The sequence below is a fragment of the Punica granatum genome, chromosome 5, assembly GCF_007655135.1.
Source record: "Punica granatum isolate Tunisia-2019 chromosome 5, ASM765513v2, whole genome shotgun sequence".
NCBI classification, from domain to species: Eukaryota; Viridiplantae; Streptophyta; class Magnoliopsida; order Myrtales; family Lythraceae; genus Punica; species Punica granatum.
The window spans coordinates 4,492,575-4,518,088 of record NC_045131.1 but is presented as its reverse complement, the minus strand read 5'-3'; the positions used below and the strand labels follow the sequence as shown (position 1 = coordinate 4,518,088).

Sequence of the window (25,514 nt, the reverse complement as noted above, 5' to 3'; positions counted from 1 at the left end):
CATTCCCCATCGAAATGCAAACAATGATTAAACAGCTCACTGCTACTTAATCCTTTGTCATCCTTGCTCCATCCCCATTCATCAGTGACTAGGCAGGCCTCCTGTCACCTAAGAAAACCAATTAAACGGAGTCAGAGCATGCCGACGAGCTTCTCATTGGATTTCAATAACTATCCGTAACTTCCAGGCGAAGTTCAGATGCGCACACACAATGCCACTTCAAATCATTACCCCTCATCCTCACTCCTTCACAGTATCTATCACACAATCCAAAGTAATGATCAGAGCATACAATGAAACTGGTTGAAAGAAACATGTACTCACAATCTCCGCAGAGGCCAGGCAAGTCAAACACTCCAAGATCTCACAGATATAGAACGATCACCAGAGGAAAGACTGCAAGCTAGCAGATCACTGATACTTGGCAAAAGTAAAAATATTTCTAGCAGATGAGCTGAGTGAGACCGGCAGATGAGAGGATCACATATGACTCCGAGAGAAGATTTCAAAAAACTTCTGCGTTGTTTCTTTTGATTGACTTCCACATGATCGTGATGGATCGTTTTGGCTAGTCCTTCCTATACCAGGTACGGACCTCGCAATGCTGCAAAACAGGAAACCGTACTCTCATTTCAGAAAAACAAACATCTCTATGCGGTGAACAGCAATACCATTCGTATACCATCATATTCTTTTCAAAGCAAAACGCATCACTTTTACCATGGTCTCAAATCTTTTCAAGAATTCTTATCATCAGCATGGGGGTAGCAAAAAGTGAACAATGAACTGACATGTCAACAAAGGCAAGAGCAACTGTACATGTCTATTCCCACATCTTGCAGAAACGGGACTATCACGAATCGGAAGATAAGAAGCTAGCAGATCATCGATCTAGGTCAATGCTATCCCTCCAAGTCTAGAGCCAAGAGAACAATGAAAGTAAACATATCTGATCTCCACCTTCTAGATCTTCGATTTGTACACCAAATTCTCGAAGTCTAGGTTGGAGTTTGGATCAGTCCTGCTGTGTTATCTGTTGAAGACTCTGTCTGTTTGTTGTTTATTACTGAAGTTAACGTTTTAGTGCAGTCATGTGTTTGCATGTTTTAGGCAGTTATCAAATCATGTACTGGCAGTTACTTTCTGCCTTTGTGTTTTATATTTCTTGTGAAAGTGTAAGACAGTTACTAGTTTTTCAGTTGTATCAAGAAGTTCTTCTGCAGAATCCTCTCTTTTCTTTTCTCTATGCTCTCAACTCTATCAATATATGTCTGAAACAGTGGTATCAGAGCTGATTAATCTTGAGGGATCTGTGAGGGTGAAAAGTTTCTGTGTGTTTTTGAGAGACTTGTGAGTTGATTTGAGTATAGTTCCAGACTGCATTCATAGCAGTTAAAGGTGAGATGGAGGCAGGTTCGAGTGGTTTTTCTGCCATGGCACCACCAATGTTTGATGGGGAAAACTACCAAGCCTGGGCCGTGAAAATGGCAGCCTACATGGAGGGAAACGATTTGTGGGAAGCAGTGGAGCATGATTATCAGGTAACTCCTCTTCCTGACAACCCAACCATGAATCAAATCAAGTATCACAAGGAGAGACTCACCAGGAAAGCCAAGGCAAAGTCATGCCTATATGCTGCAGTATCTCAAACTATTTTCACTAGAATTATGAGGTGTGACTCGGCTAAGGATATTTGGGAGTTTTTGAAAGCAGAATATGAGGGAGATGAGAAAGTTAGAGGGATGAAAGTGCTGAATCTCATGAGAGAATTTGAGAGACAGCAAATGGAGGAGAATGAAACAGTTAAGGAGTATTCAAACAGGTTGCTGGAGATAGCTAATAAGGTTAGAATACTCGGATCTGAATTGAAAGATGACAGAATTGTGCAGAAGTTGCTGGTCTCTTTGCCCGAAAAGTTTGAGGCAACTATAGCCTCATTGGAGACCACCAAAGATTTGTCAGATATAAAGTTAGCAGAGTTGCTGAGTGCCTTACAAGCTCAGGAGCAGAGAAGGATGTTGAGGCAAAAGGGTACTGTAGAAGGAGCTTTGCAGGCTAAGTTGAAACTTAATGCTAGTGGAAAGGGGAAGAAATGGTGCAACCAAAAAGGCAATGCAGAAGAATCTAAGGCACAAGGAAGGGAGAGCAGTATGGGTGGAACTGATCAAAAGAATAAAGGGAAGCAGTACACCAATTTTTCTCCCTGTCATCATTGTGGGAAGAAGGGTCATCCTACTTTTAAATGCTGGAGAAAACCAACTGTGAGATGCAGGAAGTGCCACAAATTGGGGCATATCGAGAAAATATGTAGGGAGAGTGGTCAACAGCAAGGAGGAGAAGCACAAGTTGCAGAAAATCAAGAAGTTGAGCAACTTTTTGTTGCTTCTTGCTTCACTACAACTGGAGCAAGAGAGGGTTGGTTGATTGACAGTGGTTGTACCAATCATATGTCAGGAGATAAGAGTTTGTTCCAGGAGTTAGACCACTCTATAAACTCTCGAGTGAGAATTGGCAATGGTGAGTATATAAATGTGGAAGGGAAAGGAGATGTTGTCATTGATAGTGACTTAGGAGCTAGAGTTATATCTGATGTGCTCTATGTTCCTAAGATTGATCAAAACCTTCTGAGTGTGAGTCAGCTATTACAAAGGGGATATAAGATTGTGTTTGAAGGAAACCAGTGCTTGATCACAGACTCGAGAGGCCAGGAGTTGTTCAAAATTCCAATGAGAGGCAAGTGTTTTTCTCTTGATCCATTGGAAAAGGAGCAGTTGGCTATGAGTGCAGAAGATGTTGCTGCAGAATTATGGCACAAAAGGTTAGGCCACTTCAATTACAAAGGCCTGATCCTTATGCAAAGGCAAGAAATGGCACAAGGGCTACCAGCATTGAAGGAGAAAGATTCAACCTGCAAGGCTTGTCTTCTTGGCAAGCAAAACAGATTACCATTTAAAGGATCTAGCTGGAGAGCAACTGAGAAGCTAACACTGGTTCACACAGATGTATGTGGATCGATGTCTGAAGCATCTTTGAATGGTAGCAGGTACTTTCTCATTTTTGTAGATGACATGACCAGAATGAGCTGGATTTATTTTTTGAAGACAAAAGCTGAAGTTGCTGATGTGTTTGAGAAGTTTAAAAGTTACGTTGAGAATCAGTGCAGGAAGAAAATTCTGAGCTTGAGATCTGATAATGGCTCAGAATATACTTCAAGTAAATTCAGAAATCTGTGTGAAGCTGCAGGTATTGATCATCAATTCACAGTTCCTTATTCTCCTCAACAAAATGGGGTAAGTGAAAGGAAGAATAGAAGTATTATGGAGATGGCAAGATGTCTGATGCATGAGAAAGAGCTTCCCAAGAAGTTTTGGGCAGAAGCAGCTAACACTGCTGTTTTCTTGCTGAATAGACTACCAACGAAGGCTGTTGATAAAAAAACACCATATGAGGCTTGGTATGGAGCAAAGCCAAATGTGAAAAATCTCAGAGTATTTGGTTGTGTGTGCTATTCTCATATTCCACAAATAAAAAGGAGCAAGCTAGATATGAGGTCAGAGTCGGGAATATTCATTGGGTATAGCTTGCAGTCCAAAGGCTATCGAATTTATCAGCCTAAGACTGACAGAATTGTAGTAAGTAGGGATGTAGTGTTTATGGAAGAAGAAAAGTGGAGTTGGGAAAGCAGAGGTCCAGTGCAAACACAATCAAGCTCTCAGTTGCAGCAACAAACTTCAGTTAATGCAGATGAATGGACTGATGAAATGGTTGATGATGAACCAGTGAGGGGAACAAGGCCCCTGTCAGAAATTTATCACAGAAGCAATGTTGCAGTGTTGGAGCCTTCCAGTTTTGAAGAAGCAAAACAAGATCAAAGGTGGATTGAAGCAATGAAAGAAGAGATAAAAATGATTGAACAAAGTGGAACTTGGGAGCTTGTAGACAGACCTCAAGATAGGAAAGTAATTGGGGTAAAATGGGTTTACAAGACCAAGCTAAATCCTGATGGTTCTATCAATAAGTACAAGGCAAGATTGGTTGTAAAGGGTTATGCTCAAGTGTGGGGAGTAGACTATTCGGAAACCTTTGCTCCAGTGGCAAGGTTGGACACAATCAGGTTGCTTTTGGCTATTGCAGCACAAATGAAGTGGAGTGTTTTCCAGTTGGATGTAAAATCAGCATTCCTCAATGGCTTCCTTGAGGAAGAGATTTTTGTAGAGCAACCGGAAGGTTTCAGTTTGAAGCATCATGAAGACAAAGTGTATGTGCTAAAGAAGGCTTTATATGGTCTGAAGCAGGCACCAAGGGCCTGGTACAGCAGAATGGATGATTATTTGCAGAGCTTAGGCTTTAAAAGAAGCCTGAGTGAGTTCACATTGTATACAAAGAAAGCAAAGGAAGGTGTAGTTATTGTGTCCTTGTATGTTGATGATTTGTTAGTTACAGGAAGTGACAAGAATCAAGTTGAGCTGTTGAAGAAAGATCTGATGAAGGTCTTTGAGATGACTGACTTGGGAAAGATGGCTTACTTCTTGGGTATGGAGATCCAGCAAACTGAAAAGGGCATATTTGTGTATCAAAAGAAGTACTTGAAAGAAATTTTAAAGAGGTTTGGTATGGAAGAGTGCAAGAGTGTTGGAACTCCAATGAATTTGAAGGAAAAGCTACAGAAAAATGATGGGGCTGATGCTACTGATGAAATTGTTTATAGAAGCCTAGTAGGTTGTCTCATGTATATAACGGCAACAAGACCTGACATAATGTTTGCAGTAGGTGTCCTTTCGAGGTTCTTGAGTTGTGCAAGTGAGTTGCACATGATTGCAGCTAAAAGGGTGGTTAGATATCTAAAGGGCACTGCTACTTTTGGGATCAAGTTCACCAAAGGAAATTAGTTGAATCTCTGTGGTTTCACTGATAGTGATTGGGCTGGTTGTGTGGAGGATATGAGAAGCACCTCTGGCTATTGTTTTACTATTGGTTCAGGGTGTTTCTCTTGGAGTTCGAAGAAACAAGAAGTTGTGGCCCAATCCACTGCAGAAGCTGAGTTTATGGCAGCAACTGCAGCTGCTAATCAGGCCATCTGGCTAAGGAAGTTATTGGTGGACTTAGGATTTCAGCAAGAAGATGAAACTGAAATATTTGTGGACAATCAGGCTACCTTGGCTATTTCACAAAATTCGGTTTTTCATGGCAAGACTAAGCATGTCAAGGTGAAGTATTTTTATCTGAGAGAAGTACAGCAGGCTGGAGATGTAAAATTGGTGTACTGCAAGACTGAAGATCAGATAGCTGATATCTTCACCAAGCCATTCTCGGTGAACAGATTTGAGTGGCTTAGAGAAAGGGTTGGAGTTTGTAGCAGTCTCTGATCCAAGGAGGAGAATGTTGGAGTTTGGATCAGTCCTGCTGTGTTATCTGTTGAAGACTCTGTCTGTTTGTTGTTTATTACTGAAGTTAACGTTTTAGTGCAGTCATGTGTTTGCATGTTTTAGGCAGTTATCAAATCATGTACTGGCAGTTACTTTCTGCCTTTGTGTTTTATATTTCTTGTGAAAGTGTAAGACAGTTACTAGTTTTTCAGTTGTATCAAGAAGTTCTTCTGCAGAATCCTCTCTTTTCTTTTCTCTATGCTCTTAACTCTATCAATATATGTCTGAAACAGTCTAGAGCCAAGAGAACAATGAAAGTAAACATATATGATCTGCACCTTCTAGATCTTCGATTTGTACACCAAATTCTCAAAGTCTAGAGCCAAGAGAACAATTAAAGTAAACATATCTGATCTCTACCTTCTAGATCTTCGATTTTTACACCAAATTAAAGAAGCACATAATCCAACAGCTGCTCCAAATAAGGACAATCCTGGGAGGAGAAGGAAACCCAATTCCCAGCAGATCGTGAATGCAAAGTTGACAAACGAATGACATACAATGAAAATTTTTCGGCAAGTGAGAATTCCACGGAAATGTTCCCAGTCCCCAACCATTATATGCCTACACGCTGGAAAGGCAACTTCGGGGACGACTAGGAATTTGCACAACTTTATGGTCAGCTTATTTGGAATTCTTTTTATGAAAAAAGACATAGCGGGGCAGTTGAATTTGGCTCCACTGCAGTTTTTAATTCGAAAAATACAAAAAAAAAAAAAAGGACAAACAAACGTCCATTTAAAATGAACAGATGATGGCTGCATTTGAAATTAAAAACCAAGCCATGATTGATCTCCTTCACAGATAAGAACATTTGATTTATTAGGAAGCTAATAATTTGACAGTGTTGGCCAAAATATATACACAGTTATTAGTCAAGGTAATGGGGACCATACGAATGTTGCGACCCTGAAAAATTTTCAAATTATGGGAGATATATTTGGCAAACGGGATACAGTTTCCTGGGCAGCATCTGCTTTACAAGAAAATCGTTCAACGTCAGGATGTGAAATTAACCCTAAAAAAGAACCTCGTGAAAGGCTCCTTTAGGGGAGTTCCACCAGCTGAAGAACAGAATTCGGAATGTCAAATGCCTTAGAACCCTGGCGAAGGAGATCCCGAACCCAATATGTCAAGGTACTTACGAGAGAATAAAACATCAAAACCTTTCAATAAAATCTGAAAATGATCGAACAATATAAAATCTTTAAATACAATGTACAATATATCAGATATACGAATACAGCCCTGCAGATTAAAACTGCAGTATTTCTATGATTGCACTGGGCCCGCTGATGATGATATCTAACTCCAGCCGACACTCCCGAAAGACATCATCTGAATACTGGAGATGAATGGACTGAGCTTAACAACCCATTGAGTAACACAATTTGAATTGTGAATGTATCAATTATGTGTGCAATGGTTCGAATTTTTCCACATAGTGAAAAGTGAGGCGCAGCTCAATCTTTCGTGAAGAGTAAGTAAGGCCATATAGTGAGGCATAGCAGGCAGAGTACGATACTGGTATTAGTTTCTAAAATGAAGAAATGGAACTGATTTAAAGACCATGAACATGAGGACGGTGGAGAGCGGATGCAGAGGAACTCCGATTCTCATCATACACATAATTATTAACCGAACTTACCAGTGTATACATCTCCACCCAGCAAAGTTAGATTCTCAAGCACACGAGGAACTTGCACATGTAAATTAGCAACTCCCCCGTAACCCATCCTCACTAAAAGGTGCTAACTGTTAATGAGGTTAATAATCTCAGAGCAAGCCGAGGCAATTTGGCCCCTCAGTCAGCGGAACCGTTAAATTTCTTATTCCGTAACTTCTTTATCGAGGCAAGCCATAGTTTCTTATGAAAATCCCTACATATCATGCCGTATTGGTATTGACCGATAATTTAATCAGTGTTAGTATGATCACTATAGTCGATGCATTCAATGGTAATCCATGCTTCACAAGTGATCATCCATACTACACGCGCGTGTCCATCAATACTGCATCACCCCTAATTACGCAATCTTGTGAAAAGAATTTCTGTTGACAAAAGTAACAGGGACATCATCTCAAATCACTCCGGCATTTTGGGCTTAGAGTCCTTCGACTCTGGCCTGCGCCTCTGGTCCATAATAGGGTCGTCATTAGAACAAAGATAAGAGTCATCTGCCTGTGGCTCAGGTGGAGCTACCAGAAGTGGGGCCGGATCTCCTTGACGTGACCTCTAGAATGATGGTCACAAGAATTACTCGGAGCTTTGTCAAGAGGATGACCCAGGATGCGTGTGGGTAAGTATTAACACTTCCGGACAACGGTTTAGATAATTTATCTCTAGGCTATAAGAAGAATATAAACATTAGTAGCTCGTACATGTACAGTTTTGCATAGAAGAGAGACCTCAGACAACTTTTAATACGCATGATCAAGAAAGAAATGATGATTAATTCGAATTCAATTGCTCCTATCCATTCCATAGAGTGTATCCCTGTAAATATTCTTCATTTGTCTAAAAGGGAGGTATCTGTACAAATCTCGGGGGTCATTCTACCTTAAACGAAACCCTAACATCTTATTAATCTAATCCCCCACATGAGACTTCCTCGTATTGCTTTCTCCCATCATCCATTGTACTCGATGCAAAACAAAAGTTCTTGCATACTGCCCGACAACGTTGATTGATTAGGAAGTGATAAATATGCACCGAATAACACATGAAAATCTTCGTGGGCATCAGCTGGTTTTCAGGCCACCTCTTGGAGGTAAGTGTTGCCACTTCGGCATTAGAAAGATATAAAAAGTATGTCCAAGCTCTCCATACCTACATTCCAATAGAAGCAAAATCACCAGCTTGTTAATATTGTTCAACTGAGATAAGCAAAATCCAGAAGTCATAAAAGAACAAAAGCAAACGTTTAGCCCTTGGTTCATTAATGGCAGCCAATAGTTTCTTCTTACACCTCATTGTATGCCCAAGATCTTTCATCATTCCTACCAGTTTTTGTACTTTAGCAGTAACAAGATTACAATCAGGTAATTAATTAGTACTATGTTCAAACTGTAAGCAGGATGAGCATCATGATAAATGAAAACACAGTAGGTGCACTACAACTTACAGTTCTCAGCTAGGTTACGCCCATCTTTGTTGGGCCTAGGCTGGTATCTTCTGTACATTGATCACTCTCCTTTGCTGATAAATTGGAGGCAGATTTGGTATTATCACTGCCCAGCTTCTCTTCCTCGTTTGTGAATTGGAGTTGTTTCTCCACCGACTTGAATACTGCAGTTCTCTTGGATCTTAACCGGTAGGGGGGGGATGCATTGAAAGCATTACCGTCTGGTGAAATGGCACCATTACTGTGATGGGTAGGACTATCCTGTTCATCCAAAGACCCATATTTCTCCAAACTCTCTTTACATCTTTCTCGATCATCAGAATCATCGACCCTGCTCTTTACAAGATCAGCATCTGCTTTCATAAGTTTGCAAGGGGGGACATCCTTATGTGTTTGAGCCTTTCTCTTCCGAAATATTGATGGAGTATTAGGAAAGCTCAGAGCAGCGAGACGCAATATAGATTCAGGGGAACGCATATTGAAACTTCCCCTGTTGGCAGAAGGTGGAGTGAAGAAACTACTAGGTGAACACCCAGGACTATCACGGTTGCTCTGCGGGATGAAATGTCCGTTCATGAGATCTGAATCTAAAGGAACATAGGGTGGTTCATAGCAAAGATAACCATAACGTAAACTTGCGCTTTGCAATGGTGTCCCCAAACCTCCATGTTCACCATTCTCCCCAACTATTCTCGAACTATCAAGTTTCGGGAAGGACTCTAAATGGCTCGAAAGTTCTATGCTTGATGCGTCTACCTTTGATTCTGCACCTTCAGAAGCAGCAGACTCATTTGCAGCAATGCTTGATGAAGCACATCCATCTTGAGGTGGAGCCAGTGACTCTATCTGGTCCTTGTCTTCTAAGTTGCCAACATCATCAGTTCTAGACAAAGCCTGAGGAGCCAAATCAGATCCCTTCTTTGAAGAGGCAATCAATCTTTTAGCAATAGCAGGCCTGTTCAAATCGTTGCTGCCATTCTGAAGGCCACTTTTCGCAGCTGGAGGGAGCTTCCCTGTAGCCAAATAGAAGTCCAGTTTTTTCTTCAATGAACTATTCCAGTGATTCTTGATTGCATTGTCAGTCCTGTACATAAAAAGTAACCTTAGAACCATCATTTTACAGATAACTATTAGTACAAGTAATTTATGCTCCTGGTTAGCCGCCAACAACACATACCAACACCCGTATATTGAATCTTAACATTTTCCCAGACACTTTTAGATAAGAAGAATACAAGGGATTCACTGTTTTGGGAGGCACATATTGCATCTTTAATGCGCCAGACAAATCAGGTTTGTTACTTCATAATACTTCTTGACATTCTAGACCAACTCATCATATACCCCTCAACTTCTAACATAACCACTTGTCTTTCATGCCTCAATTAATTTGTCAATTATTATACATCATAGAGTAAAAAGTAGATGATTACCTTCCAGGTAAGACTTTAGCTATTTCAGCCCATCTGTTCCCATGCACTCGATGAGCGTTCAACAAGGCTAGCTCTTCCTCTAATGTCCACGCGTCCTTCTTTATATCAGGATTCAAATGATTGTGCCACCTGTGATATTTTACGGGCACCTTTATTAGTAAGCAATTACAAAAGGTAGAATGAGCATTGCATAAGTAGAATTTGTTCAATACTTCCTATAGTCAGTGCATAAACAACCCAAAAAGAAAAGAAGCAAATCAATCTTATTTTCTGAAACCTACCTCTCTCGACATTGTTTCCCTATGCGACCAGGCAAAGACTTAGCAATGAGAGACCATTTCGTGGGACCATACTTTTTCACCAGTTCAATTATTTTGTCATCCTCCTGCAAACAAATGGAAAACAGAAAGTTAATTTTTCAAATGATTCAGTGGCTAAGTACGTGAAACACAGAGGGCAAGAATATGTTTCAACCTCTTGAGTCCAAGGCCCTTTAACAAGATCAGGATTCAAAACTTTCTGCCACCGATGCAGACATTGCACCTCTGATCTATCTGGGAAAAACTCCGCTGCAAGAATGTAGATCCAAACTTAAGTAAGCATGATCACCACATAAAATGGCTAAAGTTAAAAAATTATATGCCCATAGAAGTAGCAGCCTATCTGATCTATCACCGGTATAATATGTTACTATCATATATTCCTAGAGTTTCTTGGCCACAAGGGGGGGAGGAGACCAACCGATTCTCTTCCAGTTTTTTCCTTTGTAAGTTTCAACAGCAGTTCTCAGTGTCTCATCCTGCACAGAATCCAGACAGGAGTTATAAAAGCAACCAATGGAACCTAAATAAGTAGCATGTTGCAAGCAAACATTCTTGATGATGCATATAACAGAAAAGATTTCTGACCTCCTCTGGAGTCCAACCACCCTTTGCTCGCCTGATAGGCCCACTTGTCCTCCTACAAGAAGTTCGCTTTAGTAAACAAAATGCAACAATGACACTAACAGCGGTCAACCAAAGCAAGCAATCAACACCAGCGCACTGCATCTCCTGTGATGCTGGATATTGTTTCAATCGTTACTCCAAAAAGTAAGAGGGATGTATGAGCACCGTCTTTCAGAACCCAACTATTTAATGGAAAAATAATGAATTCATGAAGCATAGTTTTAGGCCAGAAAAGGAAAAGAAAAAACTTTGGAGATGATACCTGTGAGAAGGTGAATTTGTGACAGGACTGGATACTCCCGGGGACTTTACAGTAGGACTCCCACTGCCCTCGGACAACGAGGAGCCCGAAGCAGCCGTAGATTGCTTGTTCTCGAGACAAGTGTCCTCCATATTCGACTCCGCCATCTCATCCCACAATCATCTCCAAAATCCAAAATCCTAATTAACGGTCAAAACCAGTACGGCTGAATGAAAATTCCACTAAAAGCCTCAACTTGCACTCCCAGAGAGAGCACAACCATTCACCAATCCCAGAAACACACAAGTCAAGCCGCTGCCCGAACGATAAAGTGTAAATCTCGTCACCAACAATCGGATCAGAAACGGCCAACCACAGCCAAAATCATGCAGAATTCTAGGGTTCACAAGCTCAAATACCGAAAACTGAATTCCATATTAAGAAAAATCAGAGCTTCCATGCCTCCTGCAAGGCGGCATCATCCAAAACAGCAATCAAACCACAGCAAACACCAGCTCCGAATACCAAAAAGACCGATGATTTCCGGAAGCAAATCACCTCTGCCGGCGCAGTACGCAATCGAGCTCCAGCTCTTCAATCGAAACGGCAGAATTTTCAACACGCAGAGATGGAGAGCTTCGCTTCGCCCTCTGAGATTCGAAGAAGCCTTTGCCTTCGTTTCGAAAAATCCTCGCCCGTTGAAACGAAGAGAGAGAAACTCACAGAGGGAGAAAGAAAGAGATGAAAAGGCAACAATGAGAAATCATATAAAAATATGCATATAAATATATAAATGTAAGAGCTATAAACGGCAACCGATACGTTTTTTTATATCGTAACGAATATATAGACGCCGCACCGACGTCACCGTTTGCTGCCGTTGATCCGGATGGCGGTTTCTGTGAGGCAACGAGAAGCCCTAGCTTTAACGGCGGGATGACGGCTCCCGCGCAGACGTTAGGGGAACGGACACCCACTGGTCCCACAACCCCCACCAAAACTTTGAAGCTCAAACGGCACTCTAAGCCCAAGCGCTGTGCGTTAAAGGTCGAGCGGCTCTGGACGGTCCAGATGGGCGTGATGCTTCCCGGTTTATTTTGGACCGTCGGATCTGGAGCGAGGGGCCTATATTAATTTGGATAAATTTCGATAATACCCCTACAATTTGAACCCTCCTTTCAAAACTAAAATCATACACCACCCCTTATTTCACTGATTTTTACTGTTTTATTTTAAATCGGATCAGATTTAGTTCAGATAAAAAAAAATCAAGTAACTAGTCGGTTTGTACAGTTTCGTGATGTGTGGCTAATTTTTTAAATGACTAGTGTCACTGGTCTTCACAAATTGTAATGAATATCGTCGAAATATACCCCCATTAATTTTGGTAGCTCCTTTTGGGGAAAAGACACGTTTTAACTAAAACAGAGATGGAATTTAAAGAGGTAACTACGATTGATCACTATTTTAATTATCTTCTAGTTTAAAAAATGATCTTCGACTTTTCGGTGTCGGATTTGATTCCCATCATGCGAAACCCATATAAATCTACATGCAATGCACGGTAATCGTCTGATCAATTTAACACAGTTAAACTTACGCAATTCTGATGTGAATCTATGTGCGATGCACTGTAATCGCCTGATTAATTTAGCTTATTGAACTGTGAAGAGGTGATAATTTTATTTAATTTATGAGAACTCAGCGTCACGGGAATAAGTCGAGACGTCGGCATGGCGAGAAATCAATGGTGGAGGATTGTTTGTGACCTAAGAGATTCAATGCTTTGATGTGAACGGTCGGATCTAGTTGGGGTTCGTGTTCAATTGAAGCCCAATCATTGAACGTAACTAAGTCAATATCCAACCGCAGTCAATGCTCCTGTTGACCCAAAGATGACGCAGTCAAAGGTTAAAATCCCCTCGAATGCATTAAGTTTTGAGTAACAATTTTCAGTTAAATTAAATCTGTTTTCAGTATATTCAGTTCCAAAGCCCAAAAATTTAATTTATTAAAAAATCATAAGTGATTCTTCTCGTGAATTCCAAGATCACGCAGTCAATGATTAAAATCACTCGACAAGTTGAGACGAATTAAAGTTTTAAAAAGTAATGATGATGATGAAGATGATGACAGTTTTGAGTAAAATTAAATCTCCTTTCAATATATTCGGTTCGAAAACTCGGATTTGTCATAAAATTTTAAGAAAATTATTGATTTGATCCTGTAACTTTCATCTCTTTTCTAGTTTTAGTCATTTTCTATTTTTGTCTAGTAACTTTCGCTACTTTTCTACTTTTATCCTTCCTTAGTTACACTGTTAATTTTGCTGGCATGGTACCCAATAAGATGCTAGCATCATATATATAATCAACACGTGTATGCCCCAATTATTGTATCTTAAAATGTTAAATTAAAGGGAAAATAAGAAAAATAAAGAAAATAGAAAAATAAAAGCTTCAAAAAAAAACTATAGGTGGTCACCGACACAGGCTTACAGCCACCCTTTCCAACACTACACAGCCATGAGTGTAGTGTGCACCCAAATCATGGTGTTGTTCCTCATTGCTAGAACTACTCAGTCTTCTTTCGATCTTAGGTTGCATTCTTCTATGGAGTAATTGCAAAGAAAGAAGTATCTGTAATGTTAAGAACTCACAGAAAGAAAATCAGATTTCAATCCCAAACCTAATTTCATCAAACAAAGGATTTTTGGGCAGTTAAACAATCCCAAACCGTAATGTCGTAAAATTCTTGAAGAAAACCTGATTCATCAAACAAGCTCAATTAGGAACAAGACGAGGGTCGATTGCGACATAATTAAAGTCAATGGGACGAAAATATTTGGCATAAGGAGAGACAAGATAGGCGGGAGAGGAATGAAGTGTTTCCCAAACTCGAATCACAACTAAGACGACTACTCGATCCTTGATATAGGTCGTCAATGCTGCATCAGTTGTTGATTTGTGCTCCTCTCTTGAGGTCTGCTGTGGAGAATTGGTCTTTGTTTTTATTTTTTATTTACTTTCTAATTTTTCTTCCTTCTTTGATCATGATAGAAATGTGGCAACCATGTGTTGATATATAGATGATGCTGGCATCGTATTAGTGCCATGTCAACAAAATTAACGGTGTAAATAACGAAACAATGATAATAGAAAAGTAGTGAAAGGCATATGATGAAAATAAAAGAAAAATAGAAATAGGACTAAAATAGAAAAACGATGAAAGCTACAAGACCAAAACAATACTTTTCCCTAAAAAATTTTAATGATTTCTCTTGGCATGACGCAATACCATAAAATAGTAAACTTTCACTATACAAATTTGTCACCACTAACCCCTTACTAAACAAGCCAATTCGTAACTATCGAGGGGAAACAATATCCAATCCATCTCCTCGTTGCTTCCATCCGTGTTTTCTCGTATATTATGTAGAATCATCGAAACAATTCTTCAAATTTCTGTGTGGGACTATATAGGTTGACCTGGTCTATTGTTCTATACTTGTATAGAAAATGAAGTTCTAAGATGATTATAGAGCTAATTTAGATCAATTTATCATGAAAAGAGTCGGAAGAAGACAAAGGAAGGAGTTCTGAATTGTTGCATGATTCAATCACCAAGTCTGCAGGCAAAAAAAAGGGAACCATCTTAACTACAACTTCCGAGCAATTGCGAACCGAAGATAAATCATGCTCTTGCGGAGCTTACAACTTTTATGCAACGAATCAATCATCTTGCAACGAATCAACTTTCCTGCCTTCTCGAGCAATCCACACAAGTAACATTTTTTTTCTCAGGGTAACATGTCAAAAATCGGAGCTAGCACAAATGGGTTTTATTACAGTTAATCACCCTATGCTACAAAACTGGCTAGTCTTGGAGTGGTAGAGCTGCTCCATCATTAAGCTCTGCTAATCTCATCCCAACGAGCGCAGACACTCTCAAGAACTTCTGAGCACAGTGGACCACACACCTCTCCTCTTCCTTGCCGAGAGCCTTGCGCCAGAAAGAGTCGACACAATCAGTAAAGCATCTCTCCACCAAAGAATTGTACAACCTTAGACTGCATCAATGAGGTTTAACATAAATAAATCAGAGTCCACCGAAAGGACATAAGGTTTCCAGCAAAACCACATCTAAAAGTATAAGTAATAATCAAAGATGCAGATGACACAAACCGATGAGTCAGCCAGTTACTTCATCATGTGAGATATAATAACTGTTTACATGCCAACATAAATTGAAGAGAGAAGATGTAACATCAAAGTGGCCAATGTTGGAGGCAAGTATTTACTTATGAATCAAGTTAGTTTGCCACCGGAATGACTCTCATTATGGAATAGCAATACAATTGAAGCATACTAGTATTATGGTAAGGTGCAACAGAAGGGGAAAATTTTTCTAACACGTAAACAACTCCAAAGGACTACATTTCATCGTGCTTGTACCAATCTTGCATATTTTTACAGACTCTCCACTACATCATGAACATTCAAAGGCAAACTGGGGTGAGGCAGCACAGGCACATTAACTAATACTAAACTATTCTATCAGCCTGGCGTTGCACCTCAATTGGGTTACCAAAATTCTCGTGTCTACAGACCGAGTTCCGAGCCTAGCAGGCAAACAGGAAATGCATCGTGATGGTTGATAATATAGTACAATAGTTCCCCGAATGGGGAGCTTGTGAGCTCAACTCAAACATGCTGCTGAAAGCGAAAGAGTTCACTTTCTAGTTGCGGTAATTCTTCGCAGGTCGTTTCTCCCACGCATCACTCTGCTTGTATTGAATATATACCAAATGTCATCAATTTGTTGAGGAAATCACTCTTGGCTCTTCTTGCATCAAGCAGGTTAGCTGATCGGAAATCCAAGCGCCGAAACATCAAAAATTCAACGGTTGATTATGGCCAATTTGTCTTGCTAGGTCGAAAAACTATGTATCACTATACAGCTGCAGCTCAAGAATATCCAATCTCTATTCACATGCGAAGGGCTTCATTGACTTCGGGAAATGGTGCGAATGAAGAAGAAGAGACGGAGGGGAGCGAAGCTGACCTGTCGCGGGTTTGGAGCTGGTCGATAATGGCGGACAACCTGAGCCTGTCATCTTCGGGAAGGGAATCGAGGTCTCCGAGCACAGTCTTGTCCATCTCCTTCTTCGTCTTCTTCTACTTCTGCTCGGTGCTCCCCAATTCAGATGCCTGATTTGATTATTAGGGTTTTAGGCTAAACCCAGAGATTCGCGCGAAGGACGAGACCCGCACGTGCCTTCCTCAACGTCGCACGTGCCGATCATTTTTCGGCCAACAGCTACTGACAAAAAAGAGGAAAGGGCCCAGTAGACCCGACAGAGGCCCACAACCCGAAGCAGCCGACCCACCCGGCCGAATTCAAACCGAAAAAGCCCTGCCCTTTTCGCTAACGGTCGACCCCTTTCAAACTCATCTTCGGTTAAAGGTTCAATCTGTGTCGTCTTTGTTGCTGCTCTTCTCTTCCCTATCTCTTCTCCCCAAATCGAATTTCTCCACTGCTCTCCCATGGAAGCCTCCGGTGCCACCGCCAATTTCCCGAACAACCAGCAGCTCTCCGTGTCGAAAGTCCGAGTTGTGGTCCGGGTCCGCCCTTTTCTTCCCCACGAGATCGCCTCAAGAAACGGAGACCCCGTCTCCTGCCTCTCCGTGCTGGATCAAGAATTCGGGTCACCAGAGGAAGTGTCTGTGTACCTCAAGGACCAGTTGACCAGGTCAGTCGTTAGTTCTTGCCCGCGACTTGGATCAAAGCCGGAATTGTCTGTTCAGTTCTGTTTTTCTTTTGGGAATTTAAGTTGTGTTTCCTTGCAGTCGGAGCGAGTGCTATAAATTGGACTCGTTCTATGGCCAAGAAGACAATAATGTGAGGCAGATCTTCGACACAGAAGTGAGACCCTTGATTCCCGGGATTTTCGAAGGCTGCAACGCCACCGTCTTTGCTTACGGGGCTACTGGGAGTGGTAAAACTTATACGATGCAGGTCTGTAGCTTTCCGAGCTCAAGGCGTGATCTTTTAGGAGGATGAACAGAAATTTTTTTTCCTTTTCCGACAGTGAAGATTGGCTGTATGATAGCCTTGTGGTGGTTTTCTCAGGGAACCGATGAGCTCCCTGGCCTCATGCCTTCAGCAATGTCGGTCGTTCTATCGATGTGTGAAAGCGATGGAAGCACTGTTGAGATCTCGTATTATGAGGTCTACATGGACAGGTGCTATGATCTCTTAGAGGCCAAACCCAAGGAGATTGTGATTTTAGATGACAAAGACGGGCAAATTCACCTTAAGGGGCTATCCCAAGTCCCCGTGAAGTCGATGTCAGATTTCCATGAGGCGTTCTCAAGTGGTATCCAGAAGAGAAAGGTAGCACATACAGGCCTTAACGACGTGTCCAGCAGGAGCCATGGAGCACTCGTGATCTCTGTCAGGACATCTCGTGGTGCTACTGGGAAATTGAATCTTATCGACTTAGCTGGTAATTTCTAAGTTCTCGTCACACTCGTGGCCTTTTTTAGTACATTGGCACGGAGAGGAAACGTGATCAACGAGTGTGTGGTATTCTTTAGTCCACCCTGTTCCCAATTGATTCCATGATGTGAGTTCATGGTTGTTTGTCAGGTAATGAGGATAACAGAAGAACTTGCAATGAGGGGATACGAATCCAGGAGAGTGGCAAAATCAACCAATCCCTCTTTGCCCTGTCAAACGTTATATATGCATTGAACAACAAGAAAACACGAGTGCCCTATCGAGAGAGCAAGCTGACCCGAATACTGCAGGATTCACTCGGTGGAACCAGTCGTGCTCTCATGGTCGCATGTCTCGTAAGAAACCTTAGGTCTTAAAATTTATGGACAACTAGTAAAAACATCTGTTAAATCGTAGTTGAGCTCTGTTTCTGTTTGGTAGAACCCAGGAGAGTACCAGGAATCTGTCCACACTGTGAGCTTGGCAGCTCGGTCCCGCCATGTCTCAAACTTTGTCCCCTTGACTCAGAAGCAAGAGACCCCGAAGCTGAAAGTCGATATGGAGGCAAAGTTACGAGCTTGGCTGGAATCAAGAGGCAAAACCAAGAGTGCAAGCAGATTTGGAGCATTCGTCTCTTCATCTTCCCATAAATGCCCCGACTCTGCAAGTTCTGCTAAGATGAATAACAACTATCACAGTTCAATGAGAACCAAGGCTTCGATGATTGGCCAAGGTGCTTCTGCCACTAGAAGGTATTCTTCTCATTAGATTGGAAGCTAGACGATAATTTAAGCGGTTCACTTCACTCACACTGCAATAATTTCTCATTGCAGGGCAATCATTATGCCTAAGAGGAATTTATTTGACAGTGTGGTTTCAACAGATCTCTGCTCAGAGGTAGTTACCCTCATTACTTTCCCTTAGTCATATTAGATAGAATATAACAACATAACGGAATGTTGGACGCACGAACATTGGTGTCTTTTTCCAATTCCTTCAGGAGTTAGGTAGCTCAATATATGAGTATGGGGCATATTTTGCACCAGAAAAAAGAAAGATAGCTGTGCTTTTATTCCTTAATATTAGTTTGATAGTTGATATTTTTTTCTGCAGAATCTATGTTCAGCTCCAGAAGTGGAGAAGAAAGATAAGCTCGATTCACATGAGACTACGTCAAAAGCACGATCACGAGGTACTTCCACATGTATAAAATTGGGCTCAACTCCTCAAGCAGAACTTGAATTATCCTAACTGACGATAGTTTCCTTGCAAATTATCTTCAGGTGAACCATTAGATGAGGAAGAGAAGGACATGTCATCACCAGTCACTGGGACTAAGAAGAGCCTATTGCAGTCCCCTCTTCGGAAAGCCCTCTCCCCTATCAATAGCAATCTCGGCTGTAAGGCACTGGAAGGATCCATCGAGGAATTTTCCTGCCTATCTCTGTCTGAGGCAAAGACTCCAACAGTTGATAAGAAAAGCTGCACGGACAATGTGCAAGAAATCACCACCACCCCGCTGAATAAGTTCAATGAATGCAGCTCTCATTTGAGGGTAAATCCGATTATTCATCTTGTACAACTGAATGCTTCTGTTCCAGTGACATCTTATGTTTGAACTGACAAACAAAAATTTGGCTAACAGGCAAATCTGATCAAGGAATATATCTTTCTCCTAAACACGGCAAGCCGGTAAGTCAATAATAGCTTTGGTTATTTGGTTGTAAGTTCCCTTGCAAAGGCATGATTACTGAAGTTGCTTATTGCATGTATTAAATATGGACTGCAGGGAAGAGCTACTGGAATTAAAGGTATGCTACTAGTCCGAGCTTTGTCAGTTTTCCAGCATCTCCTGGCCTTCATTTTTCCTCATTATTCCTTGATTAATGTTACAGGGAATCGGACCGAAGAGAGCCGAGTACATTCTCGAAGTCAGGGAAACCAGTCCCCTCAAATCGGTATGAGCACTCTCTTCCTTTAGCTTAACTAAAGCTTTCAGTTGAGAATTCCATTGATGCAGCCACAGCAAATGACAAAGTTGATGTATTCTGATGCTGCAGTTGAATGACTTGGAGAAGATCGGCCTCTCATCAAAACAGGTACTCATCATCGTCTTCATAGTATAAATTGAGGTTCTTTCTCGAATCAAATTTTAGCTCTGGAAATACTCATATATACTTTTTTTAAAAAAATTTGTGGCAGGTTCATGAGATGTTCCGCAGAGCCGCAAGATCTGTATTCTAGTGATCGGGGAAGACGGGCAACCACCAGTTGTTCTTCGAGCAAACATTAGATCGCGTGATAACATATAATCATGCGATGATTACTGCTATACATCCAATATTTCTCCCAATTAGACGAGCAAGGTTACATTCAGCCAAAAAAAAAAAGACTAGAGCGAGGTTACGGATGCTTTAGAACAGAGTTTGTATCAATCAGTCTCTAATCTCATGTAACGTGTGCAATCACCCTTCTACTTGAATGAAGATATTTCCAGACGCATTGTCGTTGCTCCATCCAAAGCCTCCCTCCACCTTGGAATCTTCTGCCCTTGAATGGTCACGACATCGATATGTATGGCGTTTAGCACGCGGACATCGATATTTGTAGACAAGTGCCGCCCATACCCTGGTGGATAAGAGAATTACAACCATGAATGCGTCCCAATAGCACCTACTGAAATAATTTGGAGCCATGACAATACGAAAGATCGCATAAATTCCGGGCAGGGGATGGTCTTTCCAATATCTTCCATTAGAGGCTTTCCCGAGGAGCATAAATCACTGAATTTACGTCTGGAGAAACAAAACTTGGAAATGTGCTTTGCACCGGACCACGCAAACCAAATCCCAACAGAGAAGTCGACACCAGCTGACCATTCCATCCCCCATGGTCCCTACTTAAATAATTTGGACCATAAATCACTGAATTTATGTCTGGAGAATAAAAAAAAAATCCTTGGAAATGTGCTTGCACCGGACAACGCAAACAAATCCCATCAGAGAAGGCAGATGTCGACCAGCAGACAATTCTTCTCCCCATTTTTTTTTCCGGTGGCATCCTAATATCTAAAATCTGAAAGCTCGATAATTTTCAAATAATTCAATTCAAATCGGACGAATCCAGCAAAAAAAAAAAAAACTGCCAACATAAATTTTCTCCGCTTATCCTTAAATAGCTTATCCTTATTTAAAATCATCATGAATTAAGCTTATCCTTATTTAAAATCATAATGAATTTTCACTATTTATAAAGTTCTAATTTAAGAACTTGCTCAAAATCTACTCCATCATGTTTCCATTCCCATCTTTTTGTTCTAATCTTACCCAGCCAAGTAATAAATATAAAAATAACTTTTGTTCTCATCTGCACTGATTGAAAAAATGACGGGGTGGAAGTCTTGCCCCCATTGATATGTCAAGCGGAAGACGGGCGCACGCATTCCACCCACCTGAAAACGACCTTTCCGTTCCCCGAACCCAATAATGAATCCATCACTGGTTCAAAGAATCTCTCATCCAAGATCTTAATTCAGCGTAATCTCATCCATTGAAGCAAGAAGACGAGGGACAGACGACAGGTTACGAAAGGAAAATTTCCATTTCATGCATGTTTTGCCGAGCTTACAAGAGACCCATCATCAATCCCAAGCAGAGGAGGCGACATGCACACTACTACAAACAAGAAAATTACAGACCAACCAAACACAAAAGCAGCCACAGCCTCACCGTCGCGGTTCGATTCCCCTTCAGACAGGGAAGGGGAAAGAAACCATCGAGCTGTGTTCTGCTTTTTAATTTATGACAACAGTAAGAAACAAGACCGGTCACTCGGCAGAACATAGTTATGATAGACACGCTACTACTGTACTATTTGATAGACGTGCATGGCCCTCTCTCCCTCTGCTTCAAGACTGCGATGCAATGACCGCTCATTTACAGGTGCAGGGATCGCAGGTGCAGTTCGAGCCGCACTTGCAGCCATTCTCAGCCCCGTATTCCATCTCCGAGGCTCCCTCAAAGCTCCTGCAAAACCCGAAAACTCTCGCACGGTCAGTTACATAACTCGTTGGTAATATATGCGAATCGGAAGAGGCCGGACTTGTTTCGTGGACACTTACGACTTCTCGGGGCCGACGCCCATGACGAGGGTCTCGGTGGTGGTCTGCTCGGTGTAGGTCAAGTCAGGGTACATCTTGCACCTGCATCATCAACGCAACCCATTTACATCTCATCCTACCCAACAGAAGACGCAGAATTTCCAAATTTTTCCAACAAAAATGTAAAAACAGAGACAGGACAGCACAGAACAATCTATCTAAACTGGACATGAAATATCTTGGATCTATGTCGAATTAGTAGGTAATATCGAGAGTAAATCCTTTTGAATAGGAGTCAATTAAGGCCGTCCTTGAAACTGGACCTGAATTTCATCATGATTCAGTCATCCCCACCATCACCACCAATTAGAGCTCAAAGGAATGAACAAAAATACAAACTTTCTGCATGCCTTGCTATCAGGACGACCATCTAACCCAAAACCGACACCATGAGAACTCATCAACCCGAAAATCACACCACGACCATCACCGGGTTCCTTACTCTCACCCATGACGAGAAAATTTAACGAGACCGAACGAGGAGATAAGATGAGATGAGACAGTTACCCTCCGCAGCCGGTGCCGCACTTGCAGCCGGAGCCACAGCCACAGTTCCCTCCGCAGCACGACATCTTCAATCGAAGAGAAGTTGGTAGAAGCAGAGCGTTAGTGATCCGAACTGAAAAATGATCAGACGATGATTGCAAACACTCACTGATGAACGATTTCTTTGGCTGAGAGGAGCCATCCAATTTATAGGAGAGGCGAGGGGAGGGATCGCCGTCCACTTGGCGAGATCCTAGCGGGTCGAGGGCCATGCGGATCGGTCCAAAGAATGGGTGTCCGCTTTTCTCTCCACGTAACCGTCGGGGAGTGGCTCGTTGGACTCTGTCACTTGTCTTGTCGTGGGCTTTCTGAAGGGCCACGGCCCATCATCGACGGGCTATTCTAGTGTGTTCTCGAAGTGTACGCCTCCCTCGAATCCCTCGGCCGTCGGATCATAGTCGGTTACCTGATGAGTCCATCTGACGGTCCTGATTCCTCCCTCGGGATGTCAACTCTCCTAATAAATAGCTAACATTTTGGAGTCAAAACATATTAATCGCGATTCTTTTCCCTAGATTTTAACCGACCTGCTATGCTTATCTATTTTTGTTAAATAGGATTAGAATGCACAATTGAGAGAATTTTATTTCTAAATAAGTCATCTGTAATTGAATCTTAATATCAAATGGTGAATTTATACCATTTTAAGGTAATTGAGTATACTCTATTTTAAAGTTCCATTGATGAGCTTATAAGATATTGGGGTGAGCTTATATTTAATCCAAAATATTGATCGGAAGGTGAATTTAATAATATTATAAATCAAATGATTTATCTTTTATTATTTTGATGTGGGATTTAAAATTTAACACCCGTCCCCACAAACAACGTGGATACAAAGCTGGAACGTTGTAGGACGAACGGCGAAGTCATAGACGCATTAGCTCATAGAGGGAGTGCTTGGATGAGAAACCAGACAGGATGCTTGACTCGCGTGGGCGCAAAACGAGACTGGATGCATAATCAGCTTGCTAGGACTCGAGCCTAACTTTGGTACTAGATTTAAATTTTCACGTAATATCTGAATGGATAAATCGATTTGGATAATTAAAATTTATATATAGATCTTTTTAGAAGAGTAGATTGAGGTGACCTCATATTTGCACAAATTTCAAGCGTCTATATCTCGGGGGAGAAGGGACAACTTTACCTAGGATCAACAAGAGTCAATAGATTAGATTATCTATGTAATTGCGAAGGATAATTTTGTTTATAAGAACCTGACAAACAGTCCAAACAAGGTTCATCATGGGAAGTCTTTACTTCTGGTGCTTATACTTGTCCTCTTTGGGACATGATGATATGATACATGGCATCTTCCAACCCAACATCAGCAGTTATTGCTTGTCAATTTTATCCATACATTACGAATGAGAAAATTATCTTAGATCTCACAAGTCACAACCCACAAGGTTCAGTTGAAACACAAGGCGTTGATCTAAATCAGATGTTTCGGCTGGTTTTGATAGATATACACATTATACATATCATCGTTATTAGAAAAGACATCTTACGATCATGTTGAGAAGAAACGACGGCAAATGTCGCGCTCGAATTATATCTATGCGTGATCGATCTTGGGAATTGTGACACTGAGAGGCTGCATAGAAGTCATCGATCGAGAGGGGTTGATAAACTCGATACTTCAGATACAGGAAGATAAATATATATAAATATATATGCACTGCGTATATGTAGAAGTATGTTTGTAATCACGATAAGCTATATAATTCCCTAGTACTATATTTGGATCGCGGAAAAAAAAGAAGTTATGGGGTTAATTATATAAATTCGCAATACAAATTTTATAAGTGACTCTTTTTTAATCTTTTTTTTTAAATAATTCTCTTTAACCGGCGATCTAGACAATTAGTAAGGAAAAAGAAAAAGCTAATGGGGTCAATCATCCATGATGGATGCATTTACCAATTATCTCTTACTGAAAATGACTTTTTACTCACCCAATTCCAATGACTTTTTACCCGCCCAATTCCGAAATCTTTGTTTTCTGATTAGGTAATACCTCTTTTGGCCGACTCCTTGACTTAGAAAAATAAACTGGCACGATGAAAGAGTGTTGAGCATGCTTTCGTTTGTCAATTAAATAACTACAAATTCAATATTTAGTGAAATTATTCGTATCCTTTCATTATATATTAAAATTTTATTTTATCATATTAGGTCAATGAACTTCTAGTATAACAAAAATACACAGTAATATGTTATTTAGAAATGATCATTTCATCTTCTTTTTTGTTTTGAACCTATATCCCTTATTATGCATCGATTGTTCATTGGTTGTACTTTGGAAATTTTAGTTCTACCTTGGAAACTTTGATGGATCGATGTGGTCACAACTTGAAAGCACCCGGTGATACTGTACCGATTTAAAAAATCCCCAAAAAGTAAGCAAGATTTCATGGTCCTTAGCTTTGAAGATTAATCTCTGAGGAATGGGATGGCACTTGAAAATTGAAGCTGATGAAACCGATCCATTGCGAGGATGATCTCTTTGGAATATTTAGTTCAATCAAAAAGATCATTTGGCTCGAAAAGGTGAAGTGATGTCTCCAACAGGCTAGTACTCGAACGGGGCCCTTCTTGATATGGCGAGACCCTAGCCACTTTTTTCTATTTCAAATCAATTGAAGGCAATACGATGCGTTGTACTACATTGTTGCTCCCAAGGAAGAACATGTACTAGCTGCTTAAGTTAAGGCCAAACCAAATGTAGTACAACTTTAGATCGATCGAGTTGATGTAGTTCGAGTTCTCGCAGTAAATCTCATGACTACATTGAGCACTTTCCCGCAGATGAATGCACGCTAGAATTAAGGAAAGAACTTGACGATATTAAATGTAATAAGAAGACGTATCTCGGATATATCGAAACACGAACATGTTGATGTGATGGTGTTCAAATCATAAGTTGCTATCAATATCCCCTTGGAAACCCTTATTATGGATGCATTCACTAATAAGAATTATAATCAATGGTGCGGGAAAGGATGAATCGGAGGAAGGCTCATTCCCCACTGCAGGCAGAAGCTCACGCCATCCTCTTAGCTCTTTCCCCGGCCCTTGATAGCAATTGGTCGAAAATTTGTATAGTTTCCGATGCTCTTCTTCTAGTAGA

At 41.0% G+C, this 25,514-nt stretch overlaps 4 protein-coding genes across 6 annotated transcripts; 1 reads left to right on the top strand and 3 right to left on the bottom strand.

The window, feature by feature from the left end:
* Nucleotides 1–7,860: 7,860 nt before the first annotated feature.
* On the bottom strand, nt 7,861–11,935 carry LOC116209488 (transcription factor MYB3R-3). Of its 3 annotated transcripts, none has more exons than XM_031543138.1 (9): nt 11,731–11,935; nt 11,194–11,637; nt 10,893–10,944; nt 10,726–10,783; nt 10,459–10,553; nt 10,266–10,369; nt 9,985–10,113; nt 8,552–9,635; nt 7,861–8,256 (listed from the first exon to the last, which is right to left on the bottom strand). In XM_031543138.1, exons 2-8 carry the CDS (start codon nt 11,337–11,339, stop codon nt 8,561–8,563), a joined length of 1,659 nt encoding a protein of 552 aa, XP_031398998.1. In that variant the 5' UTR covers nt 11,340–11,637; nt 11,731–11,935; the 3' UTR covers nt 7,861–8,256; nt 8,552–8,560. The 3 variants fall into 3 exon arrangements, with proteins under 3 accessions (XP_031398998.1, XP_031398999.1, XP_031398997.1); XM_031543139.1 differs by having other exon boundaries at nt 11,194–11,372; XM_031543137.1 differs by having other exon boundaries at nt 11,194–11,935.
* A 2,830-nt stretch (nt 11,936–14,765) lies between these two features.
* On the bottom strand, nt 14,766–16,371 carry LOC116209491 (mitochondrial import inner membrane translocase subunit Tim9-like). The gene is made up of 2 exons (XM_031543141.1): nt 16,237–16,371; nt 14,766–15,241 (listed from the first exon to the last, which is right to left on the bottom strand). Exons 1-2 carry the CDS (start codon nt 16,329–16,331, stop codon nt 15,049–15,051), a joined length of 288 nt encoding a protein of 95 aa, XP_031399001.1. The 5' UTR covers nt 16,332–16,371; the 3' UTR covers nt 14,766–15,048.
* A 251-nt stretch (nt 16,372–16,622) lies between these two features.
* LOC116209487 (kinesin-like protein KIN-10B) lies at nt 16,623–20,195 on the top strand. Its single transcript, XM_031543136.1, has 13 exons — nt 16,623–16,924; nt 17,022–17,190; nt 17,305–17,680; nt 17,824–18,029; nt 18,115–18,425; nt 18,507–18,570; nt 18,787–18,865; nt 18,957–19,228; nt 19,319–19,365; nt 19,463–19,484; nt 19,569–19,631; nt 19,734–19,772; nt 19,876–20,195. The coding sequence occupies exons 1-13, from the start codon at nt 16,719–16,721 to the stop codon at nt 19,915–19,917; spliced, it is 1,896 nt and encodes a 631-aa protein (XP_031398996.1). The 5' UTR covers nt 16,623–16,718; the 3' UTR covers nt 19,918–20,195.
* Nucleotides 20,196–21,252: 1,057 nt separating this feature from the next.
* On the bottom strand, nt 21,253–22,511 carry LOC116209490 (metallothionein-like protein 2). The gene is made up of 3 exons (XM_031543140.1): nt 22,340–22,511; nt 21,794–21,874; nt 21,253–21,698 (listed from the first exon to the last, which is right to left on the bottom strand). The coding sequence occupies exons 1-3, from the start codon at nt 22,402–22,404 to the stop codon at nt 21,605–21,607; spliced, it is 240 nt and encodes a 79-aa protein (XP_031399000.1). The 5' UTR covers nt 22,405–22,511; the 3' UTR covers nt 21,253–21,604.
* Between the last annotated feature and the right edge of the window lie 3,003 nt (nt 22,512–25,514).

Bases quoted from the DNA above. Each gene is read 5' to 3' on its own strand.
- LOC116209490 (XM_031543140.1), bottom strand. From the start codon at position 22,404: ATGTCGTGCTGCGGAGGGAACTGTGGCTGTGGCTCCGGCTGCAAGTGC. The intron at 21,875-22,339 runs GTAACTGTCTCA...TTGATGATGCAG, and splicing joins TGCGGCACCGGCTGCGGAGG to GTGCAAGATGTACCCTGACT. The intron at 21,699-21,793 runs GTAAGTGTCCAC...CGGGTTTTGCAG, and splicing joins GGCGTCGGCCCCGAGAAGTC to GAGCTTTGAGGGAGCCTCGG.
- LOC116209491 (XM_031543141.1), bottom strand. From the start codon at position 16,331: ATGGACAAGACTGTGCTCGGAGACCTCGATTCCCTTCCCGAAGATGAC. The intron at 15,242-16,236 runs GTCAGCTTCGCT...TCATTGATGCAG, and splicing joins CAGCTCCAAACCCGCGACAG to TCTAAGGTTGTACAATTCTT.
- LOC116209487 (XM_031543136.1), top strand. From the start codon at position 16,719: ATGGAAGCCTCCGGTGCCACCGCCAATTTCCCGAACAACCAGCAGCTC. The intron at 19,229-19,318 runs GTAAATCCGATT...TTTGGCTAACAG, and splicing joins AATGCAGCTCTCATTTGAGG to GCAAATCTGATCAAGGAATA. The intron at 19,485-19,568 runs GTATGCTACTAG...TTAATGTTACAG, and splicing joins AAGAGCTACTGGAATTAAAG to GGAATCGGACCGAAGAGAGC.
- LOC116209488 (XM_031543137.1), bottom strand. From the start codon at position 11,339: ATGGCGGAGTCGAATATGGAGGACACTTGTCTCGAGAACAAGCAATCT. The intron at 10,945-11,193 runs GTATCATCTCCA...AACTTCTTGTAG, and splicing joins ACAAATTCACCTTCTCACAG to GAGGACAAGTGGGCCTATCA. The intron at 10,784-10,892 runs GTCAGAAATCTT...GATTCTGTGCAG, and splicing joins GTGGTTGGACTCCAGAGGAG to GATGAGACACTGAGAACTGC.